This window comes from Vulpes lagopus, chromosome 7, assembly GCF_018345385.1.
Source record: "Vulpes lagopus strain Blue_001 chromosome 7, ASM1834538v1, whole genome shotgun sequence".
Lineage (NCBI taxonomy): Eukaryota > Metazoa > Chordata > Mammalia > Carnivora > Canidae > Vulpes > Vulpes lagopus.
In genome coordinates, this window is record NC_054830.1 from 14,540,949 (window position 1) to 14,568,629 (window position 27,681).

At 41.4% G+C, this 27,681-nt stretch overlaps 1 protein-coding gene across 3 annotated transcripts; it reads left to right on the forward strand.

The window, feature by feature from the left end:
• Window positions 1-313: 313 nt before the first annotated feature.
• LOC121495478 (zinc finger protein 501) lies at window positions 314-27,662 on the forward strand. 3 transcript variants are annotated; one of them, XM_041762981.1, is made up of 4 exons: window positions 314-403; window positions 12,421-12,534; window positions 13,070-14,601; window positions 26,486-27,662. In XM_041762981.1, the coding sequence occupies exons 2-4, from the start codon at window positions 12,480-12,482 to the stop codon at window positions 27,200-27,202; spliced, it is 2,304 nt and encodes a 767-aa protein (XP_041618915.1). In that variant the 5' UTR covers window positions 314-403; window positions 12,421-12,479; the 3' UTR covers window positions 27,203-27,662. The 3 variants fall into 3 exon arrangements, with proteins under 3 accessions (XP_041618915.1, XP_041618913.1, XP_041618914.1); XM_041762979.1 differs by lacking the exons at window positions 12,421-12,534; window positions 13,070-14,601 and having other exon boundaries at window positions 321-403; window positions 26,079-27,662; XM_041762980.1 differs by lacking the exons at window positions 314-403; window positions 12,421-12,534; window positions 13,070-14,601 and adding an exon at window positions 22,136-22,869 and having other exon boundaries at window positions 26,079-27,662.
• The last annotated feature ends 19 nt before the right edge of the window (window positions 27,663-27,681 follow it).

The window sequence follows — 27,681 nt, forward strand, 5'->3', positions numbered from 1 at the left end:
GGCTATTTTTAGCAGGTGGACTACACTAGGTGCCTCGGGGAGGCAGCCTCTTCCGAGTCCTATCCAGCACGCTCTCCAACACTAACGCCCCCATCTACAGCTTTCCTGGGGGATGAAGCGGTCACCGTGCTCCGGGAAAAGGTGGTCTCTAATGGGACGTCATGCACTTGGCTGGGTTTAGAGGGAAACCAGACCCGGATCGCCTTCCTCGGGGACACCAGCGAGAATCAGGCAGCGGAAGGCCTCGCGAGACGAGGCGCGCGGAGCCGCTGGTGACGCACTACCGGCCGCGCCACTGCTCTTCCGGCCTGGGGGCGGGGCGGGGCGGTGAGCCTGTGTCCTGGGCCTGCGCGCACCTGGGGGACCGTAGTCGCCACCCCGCGGGGAGCCCCTGGACCTCACGGTGAGCGGGCGGGGCCTCGGGGAGGGGAGAGGAGTGGCTCCGGGCGCCTTCGCCTGGGGCCGCGGGCCGGAGGCTTTTGGAGGCAGCCTGCCCTCGGCCTCGTGCAGCCCCGAACTCCCAGCGGCCTCGGCACAGCGTCCGGCGCGGAGCAGGCGGCTGAGAGGACCGTGCGAATTCGCACGAGCGAATGAGCGATGACTGATGATGATGGATGATCTAGAGCTAGGGCTCGCGTTCGGAAACGAAGCCCCGGGGCTCAGAGTTCTCGGTCTGAATACCATCTCTCCGCCGTCCTCCCACCCCCTCCCCATTAATCCTGCAGCTCAGAGACTTTTTTTTTTAGGGACCGTCGTAATAGGAACCGGCAGTAGTGTGAAGGTGGCGAGTCTCGAGTCTCTGAGTTGCAATTCCTGAGGATACAGAGGCTGTTTTCCCATCTCTAAAGTTGGACTGTTTACTGTGTCTAGTAGTCCTTGCCTTCCTTGCTTTGCAAGGCTCAGTTGACAGCGTGTATGTGATAGCACGCACGGACACGTTCCTGTCTTGAAACAAAATTTTACTGTGCGTTACTTGCCAAGTTGGACACAGAACCCAGGGGCGGGGCTACAGAGTGAGAGACCTTGGACCTGGAACATGCTTACAGTCTAGTTAGTGCTGGGAGATATATATGTGAACAGGTTTTTGTGATGATCTAAAACATACTTAGTGCTAAATAGGACTGTTCGAAGCAGCTGTGCTGATTGAACCTTCAGAACAACTCATTATCTGTAGTTTTTTTTTTTTTTTAAGGTTTCATTTATTTATTCATAAGAGACACAAAGAGAGGCAGAGACACAGAGGGAGAAGCAGGCTCCCTGCAGGGAGCCCGATGCAGGACTTGATCCTGGGACCTCAGGGTCATGCCCTGGGCTGAAGGCAGACGCTCAACCACTGAGCCACCCAGGCATCTCTTATGTGTAGGTTTTTTAATGAGGTACGGAGAGAATAGGAGACGATGGAAGGACATATTGCTAGTTAGTGACCCAAGGCTTCAGAAGAGAGAGATCCAGAATGCTGCTACAGACTAGATGAGTATGTTACTTGTGGCCAACTGACAAACCCAAGAAAGGCTTCAGGGAGGAGTACATTTTGAGTGTGGTCTTATTGAAGGAATTGTTTCAAATTCTCGAAAAATCCCACCTGGCTTGTCCATAATCCTTTAGCTAATTATTGAGAGGTAAAGAGGTGGCAGGGAGGAGAAAGCTTACAAAGTAAGGGGGGAGAGAGCGAGCTCCTTGTTACTTTGAACGGGATTAAGCTATTAAAAGCTCTCCTGGGACGCCTGGGTGGCCCAGGGTGTAATCCTGAAATCCCCCGATCAAGTCTCATATCGGGCTCCCTGCATAAAGCCTGCTTCTCCCTCTGCCTGTGTCTCTGCCTCTCTCTCTCTCTCTCTCTGTGTCTCTCATGAATAAATAAAATCTTTTTTAAAAAATTAAAAAATAAAAGTTTTCCTTTTTTTCCTTTTACCCTTCACCATAATACCCATCTCGCCCTCAAACGTGGATTCTGACAGATTCTTTTATCTTCTTAAAATCACTGACAATCAGATTATTCTATACTAGGCATTGGCGGAAAAACCTGTACCTTCCTCTCCAGGAAATTTATAGACTAGGGGGTCAGTAAACTATGGCCCCCAGGCAAAATGTCTATCACCTGTTTTTGTTGAAAGAAAGAGAGAGAGAAAGAAAGAAAGAAAAGAAAAGAAAGTCTTACTGAAACACAGCCAAGCTCATTTATTTTTTTTTATTTTTTTTTATTTATTTTTAAAGATTTTATTTATTTATTCATGAGAGACACACAGAGAGGCAGAGACTCAGGCAGAGGGAGAATCAGGCTTCTCGTAGGGAGCCCAATGTGGGACTCGATCCCCCAACTGGGATCACGCCCTGAGCTGAAGCAGACGCTCAACCACTGAGCCATCCAGAAGTCCCTCTTTTTTTTTTTTTTTCCACATATTATATGTGTAGTTGTTTTCAAACTACAAAGGCAAAGTTGAATAGTTGTGACAGAGAGAGACCATATTGCCCCTGAAGCCTTAATTATTTATTTTCTAATCCATTACAGGAAAATTTGCAGTTTGACATAAATTGCTGACAGCTCAGATGATCCACAGTTGGAGGAGAGGGTTGTCAGCAAGATGTCTTTTCTTCTCCATAGATTTTAGTATCAAACATAATAATGCCTGACCCCTGTGGAATACTTGCCATGTGGCAGATGTCTTTATAAATGCTTTACATGAATTAACTCGTTTGGTTAAGGATTCACAGAATGTTAAAGCTGAAAGGACTCATAGATACTATCTTTTCGCCCCCATGGATATTATCTAATTTGTCAGCTTTTTCAGGTAAGTAGCCTGTCATGTAGGCCCATCACATGGGCTGTGACAGAACAATTTCCTGATTTCCATTTCAATCCACTTTAATCTTACTCTGAATGAGAGGCCAATACCTTATTCACTGGATCTGGCATTTTGTTGGTTGTAACTCCTTTTGTTTCTGTTCTTTTTGATCGTTGAAACCTGTGAGCATGAACTACAGTTCAGTCATTTTTTTACATAATTATTTCTCTAACTTTAATACATGTTTATTGTAGGGAAAGTGAAATATATAGAAGAGTATAAAGGACAAATGAAAGTAACCCATTAAATGACCTAAGGATCAGTGTGTTGACATTTTGGTGGATTTCTTCTGTTCTTTGTGTTTTGTATATGTCTCTGTATTAATAATAGTTCTTATTTATTGAATGTTTACTTAGTACTGGTACATGTATGCATATTTTTATTTTACCATTTTGTATTCTCCAGTTTTAACATATTTTCTCATGGATATTCTTTGAAAACATGACGTTTTTAAAAGATTTTACTTATTTATTCATGAGAGACACAGAGAGAGAGGCAGAGACATAGCCATAGAGAGAAGCAGGCTTCCTGCAGGGAGCCCGATGTGGGACTCCATCCCAGGACCCCGGGATCATGACCTGAGCCCAAGGCAGATGCTCAACCACTGAGCCACCCAGGCATCCCAACATGATTTTTTTTTTTAAGGGTAAGGAACTTTAAATCCTGAGAAGGAAAAAGTGTAATTCTTTCATAAAAAGGATGTTTAAAGAAGCAAATTCTCTCCTAAAACTACCTCTTGTATTAAGGGTGTGAAAGACTCAAATAAGGACATTCATTGTTACTTTTTTTTTTTATTTTAAGATTTTTTATTTTCTTTATTCATAGAGACACAGAAAGAGAGAGGCAGAGACACAGGCAGAGGGAGAATCAGGCTCCATGCAGGGAGCCTGACGTGGGACTCGATCCCAGGTCTCCAGGGTCACACCCTGGGCTGCAGGCGGCACTAAACCGCTGCACTACTGGGGCTGCCCTCATTCTATTACCTTAAGCTGCGAGGCTGAGGGTTAGTTTTGCAACTCACCAAAATAATCTTTTTAAGGTCTGTTCTTCCAGAACAGAGCTCTTATATTTAACAGCCGTTACATCTACCTGTCACGACAAATTGTTCGAATTAGTCAGTGAAGTCCAGGTTCTTGAGACCTGTTAATATGTACGTGAGCTATTACTGAAGCAGAGTTAAAAGGTGTGCCTTTGGGAATCTTAGGTTGAGACTATCCGTTTCATTTGTGAGCTAAGACAGGATCCCTGAGAATTATGTGCTGCATTTCTCTGCAGATTAATTCACTAGAAGGTTCTCCAGTGCTCATACACAAAAATTTTTTTTTCATACACAAAATTTTATGAAGTTGTAAGATTCGTCTCCTTTGCCCCAGTCTCACCCCATTCCAGAGTAGTAATCATTGAGAAATAATCTTCCTCTGTAATCATTGAGAACCAAACATTGTGATAGCATTGGGCATTTTTTTTTTAAGATTTTATTTATTCATGAGAGATACACAGAGAGAGGCAGAGGGAGAAGCAGGCTCCCTGCAGGGAGCCCAATGTGGGACTCGATCTTGGGGCTCAGAATCACTTGGGGCTCAGAATCACGCCCGGAGCTGAAGGCAGACACTCAACCGCTGAGCCACCCAGGTGCCCAGCATTGGGCATTTTGTAGTGAACAAGACAGACAAGCTCCTTGACTACATGATACCTAGACCAGCAGGGTGAATCTTAACCAGAATTTATATCAAAACCAGCAGGAAGATCCATTGGGTGGCTCAGTGGTTTAGAGCCTCCCTTTCGCCCAGGGCGTGATCCTGGAGTCCCGGCATTGAGTCCCACCTCAGGCTCCCTGCATGGAGCCTGCTTTTCCCTCTGCCTTGTCTCTGCCTCTCTCTCTCTGTGTCTCTTGTGAATAAATAAAAAAATAAAAATAAAAAAAATAATCAAGCAGGCATTAAATAATTTTTCCAAAATCAAATTTATGTAACTTTCATTTGTAGCTTTTAAAAAAGCTTTCAATTTTAATTCTGGTATAGTTAACATAGCGTTATATTAGTTTCAGGTGCACAGTGTAATGATTCAACAATTCTCTACATTACCCAGTGATTACCACAAGTGTAGTCTTTAATCTCCATCACCTATTTCACCCATTTCCCAACCCCCCAGTAACCATCAGTTTGTAGTTAAGAGTCTGTTTCTTGATTTCTCTCTCTTTTTTCTTTGCTTGTTTTGTTTCTTAAATTCCACATATGAGTGAAATAATATGGTATTTGTCTTTCTTTGACTTATTTCACTTAACATTATACTCACTAGCTCCATCCATGTTTTTTCAAATGGCAAGATTTCATTCTTTTTATGGCTGAATAATATTTAATTGTGTATTTACACCACATCTACTTTATCCATTCATCTACTTACTGATGGACAACCATAATTTGGTTATTGTAATGCTGCAATAAATATAGGTGTGCATGTATCCCTTTGAATTAGTGTATTTGTATTTTGGGGGTAAATACACAGTAATGTGATTATCAGATGGTAGGGTAGTTCTATTTTCAATTTTTTGAGGAAACTCCACACTATTTTGTAAGTGACTATACCAGTTTGCATTCCTACCAACAGTGCCCAAGTGTTCCTTTTTCTTCACATCATCGTCAACAGTTGTTGTCTCTTATGTTTTTTATTTTTGATTTTGTATTATCCTGTTTTAACATACTGTATTTTCTAATGAATATTCTTTTTTCTAATGGATATTCTTTGAAAAAATGATTTTTAACAGTTACAAAATCTATCATATTAATATGCCATCAGTGTTCATTTGCTTGTTTTACAATTATAGTAACAGTAATTATAGTAATTATAGTATGTGATCTTTGTACATAAATTTCTGTGCCCATCCCTGATTGTATTTTTTCACTTTTTTTTTTCTCGGATTATAGAAGCTGTTTATTCCTGAAGGAAAACTTTGAAATGTTACACAAAGATACACAAAAGACCTTTTGTTACACAAAGGTCTTTTTTTTTTTTTTTAAGATTTTATTTATTTATTCATGAGAGACACACAGGTGGAAAAACAGGCTCCATGCAGGAAGCCCGACAGGGAACTCGATCCCAGGTCTCTAGGACCACACCCCAGGCCGAAGGTGGCACTAAACTACCCGGGCTGCCCAAAGATAGGTCTTAACACAAAAGTTTACCATAATCCTGTCCTTTAGAGATGCTTATGGTTAACAATTTGATACATATTCTTAGGGATTAGAGCCTTTTAAAAAGAAAGCATATTTTAGCATACATATACAGTGTTCTGATGTACTTGAAATTTTAATATCCTGCATTTTTTCATTTATATAGAGCATAAGTATTTTTCCACGTGATCACATATTTTTGTTTTAAGGATTTTTATTATAGAAAGAGAGGGCACGAGCAGGGGGAGGAGCAGAATGAGAGGGAGAAGCAGACTCCTCACTGGATAGGGAGCCCTATGTAGGGCTCAATTCCAGGACCCTGAGGTCATGACCTGGGCTGAAGACAGACACTTAACTGACTGAGCCATAAGTGCCCCTCATGTTTTCATTTTTAATTATCTTAATGTCTATATAATTTCCACCAAGTGGAAGTACTATAATTTGCTAAGCTGCAGTGTCCATTCATAGAAAGATTGTATTTTCCAACAACATTGCAGGGTATTTTTTTTTTTTTTTATAAGAGAGCTTTATTTATTTATGATAGTCACACAGAGAGAGAGAGGGGCAGAGACACAGGCAGAGGGAGAAGCAGGCTCCATGCACCAGGAGCCCGACGTGGGATTCGATCCCGGGTCTCCAGGATCGCGCCTTGGGCCAAAGGCAGGCGCCAAACCGCTGCACCACCCAGGGATCCCCTGCAGGGTATTTTTAATTTTTTTACAGGTAACAAAAGAATTCAGCTTTTTTCTTTGGGAAGTTATTTTTCTTCTTCTTTTTTATTTTATTTTATTTTATTTTATTTTATTTTATTTTATTTTTTATTTATTTATTTTTTTATTATTTTTATTTTATTTATTTATTTATTTATTTATTTATTTATTTATTTATTTATTTTTTAAGATTTTATTTATTTATTCATAAGAGACAGAGAGAGGCAGAGACCCAGGCAGAGGAAGAAGCAGGCTCCATGAAGGGAGTCCGATGTGGTACTTGATCCCGGGTCTCTAGGATCACATCCTGGGCTGAAGGCAGCACTAAACCACTGAGCCACTGGGGCTGCCCTATATATTCTTTTATTTTAAAATATTTTATTTATTTATTCATTAGAGACACAGGGAGAGAGAGGCAGAGACATAGGCAGAGGGAGAATCCGGCTCCATGCAGGGAGCCTGATGTGGGACTCAATTTTGGAACCCTGGGATCACACCCTGAGCTGAAGGCAGACACTCAGCCACTGAGCCACCCAGGTGTCCCTTCTTTTTTTCTTTTTTTTTTTTATGATTTTATTTATTCATGAGAGACACACAGAGAGAGACAGAGAGAGACAGAGAGAGAGGCAGAGACATAGGCAGAGGGAGAAGCAGGCTGAGAGAGAGAGAGAGAGAGAGAGAGAGGCAGAGACATAGGCAGAAGGAGAAGCAGGCTCCATGCAGGAGCCCGACATGGGACTCCATCCCGGATCTCCAGGATCAGGCCCTGGACTGAAGGCGGCGCTAAACCGCTGAGCTACCCTGGCTGCACCCCCCCCCCCCAACTTTTTTAAAAAAATAGGCTCCATACCCAGCACGGAGCCCAACTTGGGCCTTGAACTCATAACCCTGAATTCAAGACCTGAGCTGAGATCAAAAGTTGGATGCTTAACCATCTGAGCCACCCAGGTGCCCTGGGAAGTTACTTATTTATGAGAAAGTTTTTTTTTTTTTTTTTTTAAGATATTATTTCTCCATGAGAGAGACACAGAGAGAGGCAGAGACACAGGCAGAGAGAGAAGCAGGCTCCCTGTAGGGAGCCCGATGTGGGACTCGATCCCAGGACACCAGGATCACGCCCTGGGCTGAAGGTAGGCACTAAACCGCTGAGCCACCCAGGGATCCCTGAGAAAGTTCTAATAGTAGAATTAAAGGTCAAAGAATACAGGTATTTTATAGACATACTAATAACTTTGAGAGTCTTTTGAGACACATTGTAGGTGTTGTATATACTTAGTGTAATTTTCTGATTTCCTATACTCAAAAAAAGGATGATCCCAGTATTCCAACTGCAATTCATCCTACAACTTTAAGACCTGATTGATATATATTGCTAAATTATTTCTAGAAGGATGGTACCATCTTATATTCCCACTGCTGGTGTATGAGAAGCTCTTTTCCCCCATACCTTTGCCAGTCTTGATTTGTGGCCCTTTAAAGAAAATTTCCAATTTAATATAAAAATAGATTCTTTATTGTTTCGTTTCCATTTTTTTATTACTACCAAGATGGAACTTTGTTTTGATATGGTTATTGGCCTTTTGTAATTCTTGCTCTATATGTTGTATACTTCTCATTTTTTATGAGTTCAACTTTTTTCCTTAATTATTAATGTCTTTTATTCATTAGGTCCATCTACTTACTCTTTGATGTGTAAATCAGAAATACTTTTTTTAGATTGATTATCATTTTATTTTATTTGTATTTTGGATATAGAATAGAGATTGTTGCTTTTCTATGACCAGATTTATCCAGCTTTGTCCTTTTTGGTTTGTGTTGGTTGTTTTTTTATTTGTTTGTTTTGTTTTTTGTTTTTTGTTTTTTGTTTTTTGCATAATGCTTAGAAAAGTCTACCCTAAACCTAAAGTCAATTATTTCTTAATATTTTGTGGTTTCATTTTTTAATATTTAACCCTTTAACCAGCTTAGATTTATTTTGGTATATGGTATAGGTAGGAATCTCACTAAGTGTTTTTTCCAGGTAATTAAGCAACAGTTTCAACATAATTTATAAGTAATTTTTTATGACTAGAGATGCCAATTTTATCGTATATTAAAATCTTTTAGAGCAGCCTAGGTGGCTCAGCGGTTTAGTGCTCCCTTCAGCCCAGGGTGTGATCCTGGAGTCCCAGGATTGAATCCGGAATTGGGCTTCCTGCATGGAGCCTGCTTCTTCTTCTGACTGTGTCTCTGCCTCTCTCTCTTTCTGTTTCTCATTAATAAATAAATAAAATCTTTTTTTTAATAAATAAAGTCTTTTTTTTTTAAATAAAATCTTTAAACAAGCGAACAAAAATCTTTTATTTATTTCTTTCAGGGCATTAGGAATCTCTAAAATCAAAAGCCAGGGGATTCCTGGGTGGCTCAGTGGTTTAGTGCCTGCCGTCGGCCCAGGGCGTGATCCTGGAGTCCTGGGATCAAGTCCCACGTTGGGCTACCTGCATGGAGCCTGCTTCTCCCTCTGCCTGTGTCTCTGCCTCTGTGTGTGTGTGTGTGTGTGTGTGTGTGTGTGTGTGATGAGTGGATAAATGAAATCTTAAAATAAATAAAATAAAATCTTAAAAAAATAAATGAAAAAATCAAAAGCCAGTGTTAAACATCATTTTTAAGAATATTTATTTATTTATTTATTTATTTATTTATTTATTTGATGGGCGGGGGGAGTTATGGGAGGAGCCAAGGAAGAGAATCTTCAAGCAGGCTCCCTGCTAAGCACAGAGCCCAGTATAGGGCTTGATCTCATGACCTATGAGATCATGACAGCTCAAACCAAGAGCCAGATGCTCAACTAAGTCACCCAGGTACCCCTAGACTTCCTTTTAAAAATGTAAAGTCATTGTTGAGGTTTTCCTAGCTATACTCCTTTGGTGTTTTTATCTGTTAGTCCCAGGATGTTAATTACTCTTATTATGACACTTCTCTCCTCTATTCCAGATATGTATACCTACTTTCTATTTGGATATTTATTTATTTATTTATTTAGATTTTTATTTATTTATTCATGAGAGAGACACAGAGAGAAAGAGGCAGAGACACAGGCGGAGAGAGATGCCAGCTCCATGCAGGGAGCTGGATGTGGGACTCCATCTTGGGGCTCCAGGATCATGTCCTGGGCTGAAGGCAGACACTCAACCACTGAGCCACCCAGGCATCCCTCTATTTGGATATTTAAAAACTGAATGTATTTTCTTTATCCCCAAAGCAGTGTTCCCATTCTCTAAAGGTCGCTGTCATCACTCAAGCTCCAAACCAGAAAATAATCTTGACTTCTCCCTCTCCCTCACACCATATTCATCCAGTCTCTTAGTTGATCCAGTCTCCCTAGAAGGTTGCTGAACAACCTCCCAAAGGGTCTTCCAGTCTTCACCTTACCTCTACACCTTCCACCATTCAAACACAGTTTCCTTCTTTGCTATTGAGCAGAGGAATGTGTTCCTTTAAAAAACAAAAAAAATTTATTCATGAGAGATAGAGAAAGAGGCAGAGACACAGGCAGAGGGAGAAGCAGGCTCCATGCAGGCAGCCCGATGTGGGACTCGATCCCAGGACTCCAGGATCATGCCCTGGCCGAAGGCAGGTGGCCAACTGCTGAGCCACCCAGGGACCCCGTGTTTTTTGTTTTTGTTTTTTCTTTTTTTTTTTTTTAAACAGCAGATAGATATACTCATGTCGCTTTTTCCCCAAAAAACATTTTCATATTTCTTTTGTGGCTTTCTACTCACTTTAAGGTAAATTCCTTAAAGTGGTCCTCAGGGTTGTATTTGATCTGGCTTTTGCTTGCCTCAGGCTTCATGTCTTACTTTTGGTGCTTAATACTTTGTCTTACTAGATCTCCTTCACTGAGCTTGATTCCTTTTGTATATTCTGTTTCATATCTCTGGTATATTCTTTTCTTTCTTCAGCTGTTTCATTCCTATTTATCTCTTTTTCAGGGAGGCTTTCTTTCTCAAACTACATTAGGTCCCCTCTGCTCTACATTACTACATCCCATATTTCCACTTTTGTAATTCCTGTAATTGTAACTACACTTTAATGTCTCTGTCCAGCTGTAATCTAAGTTCTAGTGAAGTGGGGGCATGTTTGACTTTATCTATTGTCTAACTCCAATTACACTGTAACCCTACTCTACTTCATGGTTCTCTTTAGGATTGTGTGGTACCTTCTTTCTGTGCCCCTCTTATAGAAGAGGATCGGGAAACCCCAGATAGGATCCTCTTTTTTTTTTTTTTTTTTTTTTTAGATAGGGGAGGAGCAGAGGGACAAAGAATTCTAAGCAGGCTCCACACTGGACTTGCTGTAGGGCTCGATCTCACAACCCTGAGATCATGACCTGAGCTGAAATCAAGAGTCAGATGCGTAACTGACTGAGCCTCCCAGGTGCACCCCCCCCACCGGAGATAGGATCCTCTTATACCTTTAAAATTCAGCACAGAAGTGCAGACGTTGATGAGAAGTCCATAGTACCAGCATTATTATGTATTTCAGCAGACTCAGACCATTCTTAACATGCCTTCTTAGCTCTTGATTATAGGTAAAATCATCTGTCTTCTTTTTTCCTTGAAATAATGTGCTGATTGTACCTCCCACTTTAGGCTTATATGAGGAGACATTTTTGGATGAACAGTTGCAATTTAACATATTAAGCACCAGAAACTCTTTGTACTATTTTTTGTAACTTTCTTGTAAGTAAAAAATTATTTCGCAATTTGTTTTTTATTGTTGCTTTTTTAAAAGTAAGCTCAACACCCAGTATGGACCCCAAAATGGGGAGGGGGGGGCTTGAACTCATGACCTGAGATCAAACCTGAGCTGATATCAACAATTGGATGCTTAACCAACCGAGCCATGCAGGTGCCCCCCTTTTTTTCTCTTTTAAACTGCAGCCTATAATCTTAATATTGAGCTGTGCCTGAAGAAAAACTGTTCAGTTGATCTGACATCTAGAAGAAAGGGCAAGCAGTGTATCTCTAAGTTGTACAAATAGAGCTCCCTAACTCCTCTCTAGCTCCTTGGCATATAGTGGAGATGGGTGTATCAGATTTAATGTATTAGCCTTTCTATAAGGTTATTTGCCTATGCAACTTTTTTTTTTTTTTTTTAAGATTTCATGTATTTGAGAGAGAGTGCACCTGCGTGAGCAGGGGAGGAGCAGAGGGACAGGGACAAGCAGGTTCTGCACTGAGCATGGAGCCCAATGTGGGGCTCAATCCCAGGACCCCGAGATCATGACCTGAACTGAAACCAAGATGCTTAACCAACTGAGCCACCCTGGCATCCCTTCGTATCCCTTCCTATGCTACTTTTGATTCTATTAATTGGCCTTCATATAGATTGTTATATAAAGGCATGAATACTTCTGTCTACTTCATAGATATCTTTATTATTATAAATAACATTCTGATTTATCCACCAAGCGCTTGAGGGTTTGCTAATGTATCGGTCTGGCTGTCACTTTTTACACAGCTGACAAATGGAATTTGTGAAGCTACAAGGTTGGAAGCCAACCATGATTATTTTTACTGATGCAGTCACATTGCTATCTAAATAGATTTTGTGTGAATTATTAGACAGTATCCCTGGGCAACAGTTCTTTGTCATTTTCCTGTTTCCTGGGACAATGATATCCCCTTCCCCACCTTTTTTTCCCCCTATGAGCAGGGCTCCCAGTTTTCCAACTCTGAAGTGTTTTTCAATCAAAACAAAGAGAAGATTTGTGGATGTTGAATATGCAAGGAGCTGAAGAGAGAGAGCTTGGAAGAGAGGTTTGTCCAGGTGAGTAGCAAGGAAAAACCAGTGGGAGAAACAGCAGGACTTTGGAAGTTTACAAGAGAAACTGATTAAAGCTCAAGAAATAAAATTACCCTTTCTTTTAGGGATGTTGGGGACAGATGGTGGTGAGCATCTCTCGGGGCTAACTTTTTCCCAGTACTCATTTTGTCTCATTTCTAGCATTTGCTTTTACATTCCCCCACTGTCCATTCTGAGTAGAAACCATCTATGTTTCCTCTCTTGACCTAATCTCAGCTTGCTATTGTTTGTCATTGTCCTTTTATTTCTACCATGTCTGGTCCCTGGTTTCCTAAGTTTCTGTAGGTGCCCATTAAATGGGATTCCTTATGAATGGTGATCCCCTTACCCTCCTATAGGTCTTTTCCATGACTTGTAATTGAATGACTTTGCTCCACGTGATTTTATTGGCCCTTATTTATATGCCATTACTGAGACATGTCAGAATTAGGCCCCTATAACCTCACAGGCTTCCACTCTGTCCTGCACAAGAGATACTCACTCTGATGTTTTCTTTCAGATTTGATGAACAAGTCTGTTCCAGAGCAGGATGCCTTTGAAATTGATTCACCAAGGATAGGAGCAAAGAGATTACAAGAGGATGCATACCAGGATTCTATATTTGAAGAAAAATATGCATGTGGGAACATGAAGGGAAACTCTTCTGGAGAGGTTCCTGGACCATGCCTTTTTCAAGAAGGAGGTTTTGGGGAAATAACTTTTATCCACAAGGAAGCATCTCCTGAAACAATTAGCCAAGAATATAATTTTGAGAGAAGCTTGCTTTTGACCTCTAGCTTTGTTACACATCTCAGGGTTTCTACAGAAGAGAGCCTACATCAGTGGGAGACAAGTAGCATAACTAATGAGATTTCAGACCAAAGTAAATGTCCAACTCTTTCTACACAGAAAAGGTCTTGGGAATGTAATGAATGTGGAAAAACTTTTACTCAGAGCTCATCTCTTATCCAACACCAGAGGACTCATACTGGAGAGAGACCCTATGCATGTGAGGAATGTGGGAAAGCCTTTAGTCGTAGTTCCTTCCTTGTTCAGCATCAAAGAATTCACACTGGAGTAAAACCATATGGATGTGAGCAATGTGGGAAAACCTTTCGATGTCGATCATTTCTTACTCAGCATCAGAGGATCCATACTGGAGAGAAACCTTATAAATGTAATGAATGTGGGAATTCCTTCCGCAATCATTCACATCTCACTGAACATCAGAGAATTCACACTGGAGAGAAACCTTATAAGTGTAATAGATGTGGGAAGGCATTCAATCAGAACACACACCTCATTCATCATCAGAGGATTCACACTGGTGAGAAACCTTATTTATGCAATGAATGTGGCTCTTCTTTTCGCAAACACTCAAATCTTACACAACATCAGAGAATTCACACTGGGGAAAAGCCTCATAAATGTGATCAGTGTGGGAAAACTTTCCAAACAAAGGCAAACCTTTCTCAGCATCAGAGAATTCATACTGGAGAGAAACCCTATAAATGTAAGGAATGTGGCAAAGCCTTTTGTCAGAGCCCATCCCTTATTAAACACCAACGAATTCACACTGGAGAAAAACCCTATAAATGTAAGGAATGTGGCAAAGCTTTTACTCAGAGCACCCCACTCACTAAGCATCAGAGAATTCATACAGGGGAGAGACCCTACAAATGCAGTGAATGTGGTAAAGCCTTCATTCAGAGCATTTGCCTCATTCGGCATCAGAGAAGTCACACTGGAGAAAAACCCTATAAATGCAATGAATGTGGGAAGGGCTTTAATCAGAATACTTGCCTCACTCAGCATATGAGAATTCATACTGGAGAGAAGCCCTATAAATGTAAAGAATGTGGGAAAGCCTTTGCTCATAGCTCATCTCTTACTGAACATCATAGAACCCACACTGGTGAGAAGCTCTATAAATGTAGTGAATGTGAGAAAACTTTTCGCAAGTATGCACACCTTAGTGAACATTACAGAATTCACACTGGTGAGAAACCTTATGAATGCATTGAATGTGGAAAATTCTTCAGACATAGTTCAGTCCTTTTCAGACATCAGAAACTTCACAATGGTGAATAACCCTGGTGTTCAGGTTATGACAGCTTCTCTAGAAAGAGTGACCAGGAATCTGGCTGGGAGCAGTGGGGCAAGGAGAGTTCTTGGAGGGAAGGATGAAGGAACATCGACCATTACACTCAGAAAAATATTTCCAGTTGTGGAGGTAGGAGCTTGGAAAATGCAGAGCCTACTCCAGCTGGGCATCTGGGAATACAAGGTGGAAAGGAAATTCCTGCCTTATGGATAAATCCTTGCCACCTGCCACTCCTTTCTCTTGTGACTCTCATATCTTAAGGTACCATTTGTTAACACTAGTGTTGCCTTTACTATACTCCTGCCCCACCTTCCCAACTTGTGACCTGTGTTCTGTGGCAGTCGGCTGGGGTATTTCCTAACATTCAGTGTGAAAGTTGCAGCGGTTCTGAGGTAGAGCTAAGCAGCCTTTAGACATCTGAGGCTGCTCTGAACATGTCATCTGTAGAAGTGTTCTCATGAAGGGGAGATGGAAATAAGGGAAAATAAAGAATCCTTATTCATTCATACAACAGATAAGGGGATATGTGGCAAGAACTGGAATGATATATTTACAGATATGTTTGTGAAGAAGGCTTTTATCAGGGTAAGGGAGATCTTTCCTGATCCTTTCAAGCTGGAGGGCAATTTGTGGCTAAAAAGGAAGGAGAAGGTCAAGAAGAACTTCTCTTGAATTATACTAGTTTGTGGAGTCAGATCTGCTTAGAGAGCCACAAAGAGGAAGGTCCAACCTTTGCCCAGGGGAACACTGACATCCAGGATGGAAATGATGTGCTCTAGGCTGCTGGTGCTGAGGCCAGCACAGGAAGCCTGTGTTTGACCTTTCAGTTCACTTTCATATCCCAGCCCTGGACTAAGGTGTACACCTGTCTCTTACAAGTTTGGGTGGACCACTGGTTTGCAGGGTCCAGGAGAAAGATACCCACCAGGGTTAACTATGTCCAAAAAATGTTAATTGACGTTTAGGGAGGAGAAACCATTAGTGAAAAAAGAAGGTGGCCTTTTAGGTTGGCTGGACTTGGGGCTGCTGGACCAGTCCTTAAAAGAGTATTGGTCGTTTTAGCAGGGAGAGCTGGATTTCATGTAATTATGCCATTGGTGACTATAAGCAGATTTATTACATTTCAGATGTTTCTATTTTTATTGGACTACCTTATTCTTGGATATTTACCCTTCCCTGCAGGTTAGGAGTATCTAGGGAAACACTCATGGGATAAATTTGGAAAGTGTATTAGATAGGACTACCTCTTTTTAAAATCCCTGAATAGTACAGTTTGCCACTATGATATTTTATTCTTTTTAAGAGAAAGGGCATTTCCCCCCTATTTATCTCCTTAATCTTTTTCATGTTTTTTACTGTAGATTATGTGAGGATTGCTTTTGACTATTTGTAATAATTTCAATGCCCTGAAGCTTATATAGTCTTTAAAATAATGACTGTTAAAAACAAAGTCAGTTGATTCTGGAATGGTCGGTTGCTTAAAACTCAGCATTAGTTTTTTTTTTTTTTTTCCAGAGCAGCTATCCTGTAAGCAGTGGTTTGAGATATTAATCACCATTAATGGGAGTGTGGCAGAAATATCACTCTCTTCCTCTCCAGCTATGAAGATTATATTCTCAAAACCTGCCACGGGGCAACTCATAATTGAGTAAATTAATTCCTTATGGACAAAAATAACCCTGTTAAAACTTTATGGTCATGAAAAATATTACTCAAAGAAAATATTGATGTATTTGTACTTCCTAAATGAAAATAACACTACAGAATTTATTGCTGGCACATAGTAAATGTTCAATAAATATTTGTTGAATTAATATATTTTAATCAAATTTTGCCCACCAGAAACTTTAGCAACTTCCTGATATGAAGATATTTATACACTACTGTCTATAAAGTCTTGAGATTAGAATTGGGAGAGTTCTCTTTTTGGGGGGTGGGGGAGAGTTTTCTTAAGGAAGAAATCAGAAATCTAAGGATGAAAGGTATCTTCAGGTTCTTGTTAGTTTCCAAAAATCAAAAAAAAAAAAAATTTAATCCTCAGGCTGAGAGTCTGATACCATTTTAACTTCCTGAGAAAACAGGAAGGAAAGGAACTTGTCCTCTTGCCTGTCTCATCACATGTTCTCACACTTGCAAGTATTTGCTCCTAGTTTCCTCCCAGTTGTTGGTCCAGTTGCTGGCCAGTCACATGCCCAGTCACTCCAGTCCCAAACATGGAATTGCTCTTGGTCAGTCTTTTGCTCAGTCATCACATCCAAGCAACTACTGTATCCTGCTTCCATCTCCTAAATCTAGGAGCCATCTCCATTGCTATCATTTTAGTTCATTCCCAAGTCTATTTTCTAGACCATTTTCTTATTTTCACAATCAGTCTTACAGTTGCTTGCCCAAGGCTGTCTTTCACAAATTTTTCTGGATGGTATTTGTAAGACACAGCTGGCTGCTCCACTGTTACCGCAAAATATCCTAGCCCCTTAAGAGATATCTGAAGCTCCTCCACTGGGCCATGCCTATGCTATCACACTCAGCTGCCTTCCCTGCATTGCATGCTGTTTCACAGTACAAATTCCTGTGATTCCACATCATTGCTGGACTCATCTTTGGCACCTTTTGCATATACTATTCCTATTGCCTCAATTTCCTTCCTTAATTCTGCTTGCCTGGAAAGCTTTTGTGTCGCTTTTTTTTTTTTTTAAGATTTTATTTATTTATTCACGAGAGACAGGCACAGACACAGGTAAAGGGAGAAGCAGGCTCCACGCAGGGAGCCGGATGTCCAGGACCACACCCTGGGCTGAAGGCGGCAATAAAGTGCTGAGCCACCCAGGCTGCCTGATTTTGTGTCACTTGTGAATGTGCTCATGCAACATCTCCTTTGAAGCTGTCTCTGACCTCAGATATTTTGTATTTCTGCATTTTATTTATCATGTTGCATTGTAATGGCTTGTGTACAAACCTCTCCCCACTGAACTATCAGATGTTAGAGCAGGAGCCATGTGATATTTATTTATTCATCTTTGTATCCACAGTCTCTGGCACTTCCTTGTGATTAGTAAATATTTGTTGAGCTCAATTAAAATGTTGAGTCAGAGATTTCTCCATGCCTACCTGCAGAGTGTGACTTAGGTCCACAGTTGCCAGCAGAAAGGTGGTGTTCAGAGTATGAGTATGCCACTGAAGTGTTTGCCAGGTGCAAGAATTCTGAATCTTTCCCAAAGATACAGATTGTGTCCTTATATTAATCAGGGGGTCCCTTAAGAAAAAGTAATATTTTGTAGCAAGAAAAAAAAAAAAACAACCCTTGTTATACGGTTGTTTTGTTACAAATTAGCCATTTAAATGTCCCATCACAGTTTAGCAAAGTACTTACAGATATGTTGATGTCAGGGTCTACAGGAAGAGGCAAATGCTTGCAGCTGTAGAAGTACAACTATGTCAGCTGGAATATCCCTGAAATAGGAAGTAGGAGTTGAATAGTGTTGCTGGTCTGGCAGGAGAGCTTTTGAGTTTAGCAATTCTAATCTGGAAGCATTTCCTGAGTTCATGGCTTTACCTGGCTCCAGATGATAAAGAACTGCGATGTGTTGCTTATTCTCAGTGTGCTGAAATGTATTCTGTGATTTCAGAAGAACATGGGATGAGGCCACATCATATCCTCAGAGTAACAGTAGAGAAAACAGAAAGGTGGATGGTCTTGCCCAAGGTCACATAGCTAGTAAGTGTCAAGTGGAATTTAAACTCCCATGTCCTTTTTCACTTTTCCTTCAGATTTCTCTTTATTAGTCATACCTCTGTTCCATGATGCCTCTTTAGTTATAATTATTATAGAGCTGACCACATAGGACTTCAATTTTGGCCTGCTTGTGGGGATGGGAGGAGCTCATTTTAATATTTTAAAGTAATCTCTACACCAACATGGGGCTCAAACTCACAACCCAGAGATGACTAGTCACATGCTCTATCAACTGAGCCAGCCAGCTCCCCTGGGAGCTTATTTTAGATCAAAAAGCTTTTTTTTTTGCCTACAAACCTTCCTGTGTATAAGTGTGAGAAGTACATTGGTTTTACATTTTGATTTCACCTTTCTGCCTACATAATACAGAAGTCTAGCTTTTACCCCAGGTGGCTTTAATTTTCACTGCCCTCGAGCTAATGACCACTGCAAAGCTAAGTTCACTTTTGTGGAAAGTTTTTGGTAGCCACTCTTCCCCTGCCCACCCCCCACTCCATTTTCCACCTCATTGAAGGAAGCTTAGCCCAAATTGTATTAAGCCACAGATTCATGTTTCTGGTAAATTGCTCTATGGTACTCCACTCCGGAGTTAGTTCCTACACAGCAGAGCCTGCTGACTTAGATTCTTTGAAGCTTAAACGGGGAAAAAGTGATTAGGCCTAGGCTTTCTGACCTGTGGGATGTTAGGTAGGGCTTGTGCAGAGGGCTGGGGGTGGAGGTGGCGGAGAACTTGCTACTTGATTCCAAAGAAGTGCTGAGAATGTGACACTTGGTAAAAAGTAAGAGGAACTCAACATTATTGTTCCCTGGCATGTCAGCTGACAGTTCTACAAAGGATCCTTTTTTAGCTGAACAGGGTTAGTGATGGCCTTAGTCTGGGGCATCTTCACTCCTTTTTTTTTTTTTTTTAATTTTTATTTATTTATGATAGTCACACAGAGAGAGAGAGAGAGAGAGAGGCGCAGAGACACAGGCAGAGGGAGAAGCAGGCTCCATGCACCGGGAGCCTGACGTGGGATTCGATCCCGGGTCTCTAGGATCGCGCCCTGGGCCAAAGGCAGGCGCCAAACCGCTGCACCACCCAGGGATCCCGCATCTTCACTCCTAATTTCAGCCTCCTAAAGGTAAAACAGCCAGTCTGGAAATTTAAGCAGATAACTTCTCTATTGCATCTCATTCATTTTTTTCCATTGTTTATTGAGTGCCCCCTATGGATTGTACAGTAGACAACTGTATTTCCCAGAGCTTGCACATCAGTAAGAATGCCTGTAAGTGTATCAGGTGCCCTGCCACCCATGCCTTCATCTCAGGAATACAGTCATGAGGAGCCTGTATGTGCAAGTATTTCCTGAGGAAGTCTCAGTAAGATACGAAATTTTGCAGCAGTGGTGATGAGGGCCTTGAAGGCTGGCAAGGTCCCGTGAAGCCAATGCAGAACAAAGAGGACGAGCTGGAATCTGTGGAGCATGGAATCTGTGGAGCATGATAGGACAAACATTTTTTTTTAAGATTTTATTTATTCATGAGATACACAGAGAGAGGGATAGAGAGGCAGAGACACAAGCAGAAGTAGAAGCAGTCTCCATGCAGGAGCCAGACGTGGGACTCGATCCCTGGACTCCAGGATCACGCCCTGGGCTGAAGGCAGGCGCCAAACGACTGAGCCACCCAGGGAACCCCTACTGAATTTTTTTAGTGCTAGTAATTACATATATTAACCTCATTTAATCCTCATGGTAACCTGAAATGCGGTGCCATTATTTCTGTTCTATAAGTCAGGAAACAGCTACAGAGAAGTAAATAACTTGCCCAAGTTTGCACGCTGAAAATCAGGGACTTGACCTGAAAACAGAGTGCTAATATTCTTAGGGCCAACTGTTGGAACAAAGATCCTAAAGCAGAGGGTGCTTGGGGTGCCTGTGAGGAGGCCAGTTTTCTGGCAGGTGAGAATGTAAGAAAAGTTGAAGTCAGCTTTGAGAAGCCCTCCAAAAGTCAGGGACACGGAAGAGTTTTTAGGAAGATAAGACAAGTTGCAGAATGAACAGTAAAAGCGCCTTGTGGTCCAGGCCAGCAGTCTCTTCGGTTCGGTTTCCTTACTCTGGGAAGGAGCGCGGTGAGGTGGGTTTACGGCTGTTTCTGCAGCTGGGGCTCCGGTGTCGGGCTGAACCCCACCCCACCCCAGCTCTGGGCCGGGGAGGAAGCCCCGAGAGGGAGCCGCTCCCGCCTTCCTAGAGAGGAGACCGCAGGGGTCTGACCGCGGCGCGGACTGCTGACGTCACGCGGGCCCGGCGCGGCGGGCGCTGGCTGCAAGGTGCCGCCAGGTGTCGCAGGCAGCGCCGTGCGCGTCGAGTCGGCGGTGCGCAGCTGCGACGGTTTTGTCGTCGCCCTCCCTCGGAGCCGGGGCCGGCCCGCCGCGCACCTCTTCCTCGCGCGGAGACCCTTGGAGGAGGGGTCGGGTGCCGCGGGGTCCTGAAGAGAGAAAGGCGAAGCCTGTTCGAGAGCCCTGTTCTGGGCATCGGGAGACCTGGGTACCCTTTGTATGTACTTCGGGGACGAAGCGAACTTCTGATTCCTTCAGTTCTCTGATTTCCAGAAGCCAGTGCTGTTTCTTGCTTTGCCACTTGACAAAGTCGAGCGGGTAGAATGAGTATATGCGAGAGTTATCAACTTCCTTTAAGCTTTTAATCTCCTCTCATAGCAACAAAATAGGTACCTGTGAGGACATATAGACCCAAGACTTTAACAGCAGGTACTATTGAAGGCTTTTTTCTAAAGGCTTCCCATGTATTAACTCATTCATGCATCATCACAACCCTATAAAGTCATTATTTAGTCTATATGACGTTTGAGAAATGACCTCGAAAGGGTTAAGTAACTTCCCACTATCATTTGCTCATATATGGTAGAGCAGGGATTCAAACCGAGTCCTGGCCATACTTCAGTCCACGCCATACTTCAGGTTTAGCAGAGGAAGACAAATATAATCAGAGCATCAAAACAGTAGAAAGTGCTGCAGTAGAGGTATGTGAAATTCTTTGAGAACGAAAAGGAGAAAAGGCCTTGCAAATAAAAAAAAAATTACCCACCTATGAGGAGTGTAGTGGTTCACATTTGAGTTGAATATTCGTTAGTACGTTTAAAAAGTAGTAGTTTGTTCAGTGTCAGATAGGGGGTGCTAGTGGATTGGGATGGATTAGACTGGTCACCAGATCCCTGACTTTTTTTTTTTTTTTTTTTTTTTAATTTATGATAGTCACATACAGAGAGAGAGGCAGAGACACAGGCTCCATGCACAGGGAGCCCGACGTGGGATTCGATCCCGGGTCTCCAGGGTCGCGCCCTGGGCCAAAGGCAGGCGCCAAACCGCTGCACCACCCAGGGGTTCCCAGATCCCTGACTTAATACACTGTTCTTTCCTCCCCATTCAGAAGGAGTTCTTAAAAGCTTTCTTCCCAGGAGGGGTCCTTAACATCTTCCAAAAGACTCCCCCTGTCCTTTCTTCTACATGCTGTCTGACTAAATGCAGTCTTATTTTCCTGAAATTCCTCTACCTCTGATTCTGGTAAGATAACTGTAGGGGAGTTTCCTTGCTGTTGACTCGGCCTATTCTCTGACAGAGTACCTGTGCAGTTAGTATTTTTCAAATAAATGAATAACCAGCCTCAATCAAAGATGGACTGGACTTGAGGTTTTTGCTCTTTCCCCATGTGTTTTTGGAATCAAAGGATTACAGAATGTTGGTACTAGTTTTCCACTTTCAATTCACAGATAAGACTGAGTGACTAACTTTAGGTCAGTAGCAAAGCCCTGACTAGAGTGCAGACTTCTTGACTCAGGCCAGCGTTTATTCTAATGCCCTCTACCATGGCCCCAGTTTTTGACTTTTGAAGTCAATGGCTTTTCCAGTAGGTTTGGGGAGGGGCCTTTGGATCCAACTTTCTCTCTTGTGGAGGTATTTTTACTTGAGGATAGTTCTTAGGAGGACCTGCTCTCTTTCTTTGTGCAGTGTCAGGTCTCTTGGAGGACTACCCACTTACTGATTTTGGTCATTGGTGATACTTTTTAAAAAAGACTTTTTAGAGAGTGAGCATGTGCATTTGCATGTAGGAGGAAGGGCAGAGGGAGAGGGATTGAAAGTCTTAAGGAGACTCCATGCGGAGCTTGGAACTCGATGTGGGGCTTGATTTCACCACTCTGAAATCATGACCTGAGCCAAAACCAAGAGTCAACCACTTGCCCACCTGTACCACCCAGGTGCCGCATTGGTGATACTGTTCTGATTCTTCATTCAGACTTAAAATAGTTATTTGGCTAGGGATTGGCTATTCCTGAGTTCCTCTGAGTTCAGAATAGGAAGGAAGTAGGCTTACAATTTATGGGTGCTTTTTCCTCTCCCTCCATGCCTCAGATGCCTGCCCTCCCTCAAGAGAAGGCCCCAGAAGACAAACCAGTGTTGTTTGTGTTCCTAACGGCTTATCTCTGGGTAAGTGAAATCTAACTAGAGAGCCCAGGATGGGGGTGTTCATTCACAAGTGGTGGCAGAGCTATTGTGAGACGACCCACCAGTGACCACTACACCTAAACACTGCAGACTGAAAACACAGAACCACTCAGAAATGGCCCCATCTTATTAAAATCAGACTGATTATGGCCCGTTGTGGAAGCAGGCAATAGAGTAATTGTTTTGGACAGATCAGATAATATACTAATTTTATATCACATGTACTTAAACTGTAGCAAGAATAGCTACAGTTACCTGGTAGCTACTCACTGAACTATCATGTCTTAATGGTGTAGCAGTCAGATATGGGAAAACTGGTAGTAAATTACTGGAAGACTCATCACAAAAGTGGTTTAAGTGTGTCCTCAAAGAATATGAATGGGCTCCTGACTCTGGAACAAGAACCTAAATAATAGCAACTTCCATTATTATGGGGCATCAGAAGGCAACATGGAGCTTGGGAATTTGTTAAATTCACTAAGAACAGTATTGTATGAACTGGATTCTTAGGCTATAGGAACTCTATGAATAGACTGTGACTGTTTATGGCTGACAAACTCAGTTTAGTTTAATATGTAGGCATAATATATGTGTATGTGTTTGTGTACATGCATTGAGAGATGGCTAAAAGAAAAGGCTGTCAAAAAACCAAGTGTATTTTCACTAGGTGATAGGATTTCAAGTAATTTCCTTTGTGGACTGTTTTTTTAGAATGCGTATGCATTCTTTGTGTAGTAAAACAACAACACTTTCTGAGACAATAAAAATAAAGGAAATGAAAGTGTGGTTAGAGTTTTGGTTTTATGTTTAGCTGTTTAAACCACCTGGCATTAAATTTTATATACAGTGTATCTGTACTGGAAGTACACAAAAAATAAAGATAGCTATGTTCAGGAAAAATATTCAATATATTTAGCAACCAATGCGGTACAGTACTACCCAATCAGATCAGTCTCTGACTGTAAACAGTTAGTGCAGAGACACCAGTGTATACCAACTAACTCTTAGGGTAGACCCATATGTACTAACAAGAAATGATTTTGAAGACACATTCTTTAGTGTAAAAAGAAAAAAGCAATAGCACAATAGAACCTATAGAACAATTTTATCTATGTAGAGAGAATAAAATATGTAGAAAAAAGACTGAAAAGGGATGATTGGGTAGCTCAATGGTTGAGCATCTGCCTTTGGCTCAGGGTGTGATCCTGGGATCTGGGATTGAGTCTCACATCGGGTTCCTTGCGGGAGCCTGCTTCTCCCTCTGCCTGTGTCTTTGCCTCTCTTTCTGTGTGTTTCTCATGAATAGATAAAAATCTTAAAAAAAAAAAAAGACTGAAAGAATATACTCTAGAGTTAATGTTAATTAGGAAGGAAATGGATTGGGGCAGTCTGGGTGGCTCAGCAGTTTAGCGCCTTTGACCTGGGGCGTAATCCTGGAGACCCGGATTGAATCCTGCATCGGGCTCCTTGCATGAAGCCTGCTTTTCCCTCTGCCTGTCTCTGTGTCTCTCATGAATAAAAAATAAAAAATAAAAAAATAAAAATAAGGAAGGAAATGGGTTTGAGTAGGGTGGGATGGTGAGAAAAAAAATGACTAATTTATCCTTCATCTTTCTGTATTATCTAAATATTTAAAGTGAGGATATATTCATGTATAATTTATATTAAAAAAACTAAAGTGAACAGGGGCCTTAGAGAATAAGAATGTGTCAGTGTCTCTGGCACTATTCAGGGAAGATGTTTCTGATGTGTGGCACCTAAGTATCTGCTCTCAGATTCTGTGTGCCCTTATTCAGAGCATCAGGGTTTCAAAGTCTGATGCCATTGAGATCATCTAAGTATTTCTCTTTCTCCAATTCTAAGGAGTGTCCTCAATGACTTTTTTTTTTTTATGATTTGGTTCTTATACAGTTTTTCTATAGTGGAGAGAATGTGTCAACCAGCTGGACATTGAGCATATATATTTTTCACTGTAGATCAGCAAAGTGACTGTTTTCTACATCACCTTGTGAATATGATTAGTATACATCAGATTCTGAAGCATTTCATCAGTGTCAAAGGTGAGGGCCAGATTCTGGACCATCATGCTATAGTCAAGTTACTGTCCAATAGGAATCTCTTCCCCAAGGACCACCCCATCCTATTTTTCTTCAAACAAAACAATATTTTTAGTAAGCAGGGCTCTATTTTCAAACCTAAAGATCTTCCAGATGGTCCTAGGGAGAGAGCTACAGATGCTGAATATTTTGGAGAGAGAGGTCCAAAAAGACACCCATTAAAGTGAGTGAATAGGAAGGATTAGTGTGATCGACCTAGTAGAAGTTGCAACTTGGAAAGCCTTTTTTTTTTTTTTTAATAATATTTAAGGGGGTACCTGGGTGGCTCACTGGTTGAGCATCTGCCTTTGGCTCAAATTATGATCCTGAGATCCTGGGATTGAGTCTCACATCATGCTCCCTGTAGGGAGCCTGCTTCTCCCTCTGCCTTTGTCTCTGGCTCTCCCTCCGTGTCTCTCATGAATAAATAAAATCTTTTAAAGAATTATTTATTTTTAGAAAGAGAAGGGGGGAGCAGCAGAGGAGAGGATGAGAGAGAATCTGAAGAAGACTCCCCACTGAGCACAGAGAGCCCAACATGGGGCTCGATCCCAGGACCCTGAGATCATGACCTGAGCCAAAACCAAGAGTTGGATACTTACTGAACTGAGCCATCCAGGCACACCTTTGAAATCTTAAAGAGAAATTGAGTGTCCCTAGACAATTATGTAAGCTTTTACTTTCTCAAATGGCATGAACAAGATATTGCTTACAGGCAACCTAAGAAAATATAGTTACTTTTCACCTATTTTTTGAGTAGAGACTGTAGGTAGGTAGTAATTTTCCCTAACATGAATTTACCCAAGATTAGTATGCTCATCCCTTTCACATCCTACTGTTTATCACTCTGGATAATCCTAAATTACCTGGATTCATTTTTTAGTATTTAAGTATTCCACAATCACAATAGGGAATTTTATAGATTTCCCAAGACCTGTCACTACTTAATCTCTTCTCCCTAATATCTAATCTTTTCTCTAGGTCATTGTGATCCATCTCTATTATTGAGAAGAAGATAAAATCAAGATTCCACAATGCAGGTCCTTTGTTCTTCATACAGGACATTTTCCTTCATGATTTTTTTTTTTTTTTCAGGCAAGAACACCAAGCCTGATGCAACAGTGTTAAATGACTTGTGGAAGCTGTAGAGTGTCAGAGAACCTGGTTGTCTGGGGTTTGCATTTGGAGGTGAAGACACATGCTGAAGAAGGCGCAGAAGGCATATCCTGCAGGAATGCCCAAGAGGATAGTTCATGTACTCATATACCCAAAGCTTTCCCAGGACAGTGTTACTGTAACCATAATCATCTCTGAGAAAGCACTTTGGAAATATCATGATTTTGGGAGAGAGTTTCCTCTAAACCTGAAACTACTGGACAGACATTCCTTGTATTACAAACAGCATGAGTTCCAGCCAGATTCCACTGCACATGAACCCTCAGAGTCATAACATGCGGAAGAAACCTTCAAAGTGTAGTGAATGTGGGAAATTCTTTACTCAGAGATCATCTCTTACCCAGCATCAGAGGATTCACACGGGAGAGAAGCCGTACATATGTAGTGAGTGTGGAACTTGTTTCCGTAAACAGTCAAATCTTACTCAACATTTGAGAATTCACACAGGAGAGAAACCGTATAAATGTATCGAATGCGAGAAAGCCTTTCAAACAAAAGCAATCCTTGTTCAGCATCTGAGAATTCATACTGGAGAGAAACCCTATAAATGCATGGAATGTGGCAAAGCCTTTTGTCAGAGTCCATCCCTTATCAAACACCTGCGAATTCATACTGGAGAGAAACCGTATAAATGCATCGAATGTGGCAAAGCCTTTAGTCAAAGCATTTGCCTTACTCGTCACCAGAGAAGTCATTCTGGAGATAAACCTTATAAGTGTAACGAATGTGGGAAAGCCTTTAATCAGAGTACATGCCTCATGCAGCATCAGAGAATTCATTCAGGAGAGAAGCCTTACACATGTACTAAATGTGGTAAAGCCTTCACTCAGAACTCCTCCCTTGTTGAGCATGAGAGAACTCACACTGGAGAGAAACTTTACAAGTGTAGTGAGTGTGAAAAAACTTTCCGCAAACAAGCACACCTTAGTGAACATTACAGAATTCACACCGGAGAAAAACCTTATGAATGTGTTGAATGTGGGAAATCCTTCAGGCACAGCTCAGCGCTTGTTCGACACCAGAGACTTCATGCTGGAGAATAAAATTTGAGATATGACATTGTGGGAAGATTTGTATGAAAATGCCAATCTCCTCCCCCTCCCCAAATTCTTAGAACTTTAAGACTCAAGTCTTCAGCAGGGATGAATGTTCTGTATGTTGAGCAAGACACAAAGCATCCTGAAAGTTAAGAAAACAGACTCAGAACTAGGTAGTCTTGAGTTTGATGCCTTCTCTGCCACTTAATGGGTGTAAGACCAGATCCTCTCTGAGCCTGTTTTCCCTATCCTCCTCAAAAGTATAATGAGGAAAAAAAAAAGTATAATGTTATCTTGAGAATAAAATGAGTTGTATATAATAAATAACTGCCATTAATTGGTTTTGAGTTATAGATGTTCCAGAAATTATATAAATCTGGCTACTGAAAACAAGCAAAGTTAAGCATTAGATTTTGGTTCTTAATGTATTTTCAAAAAAAACATTTTTTATTTTTTTATTTTTTAAAGATTTATTTATTTATTCA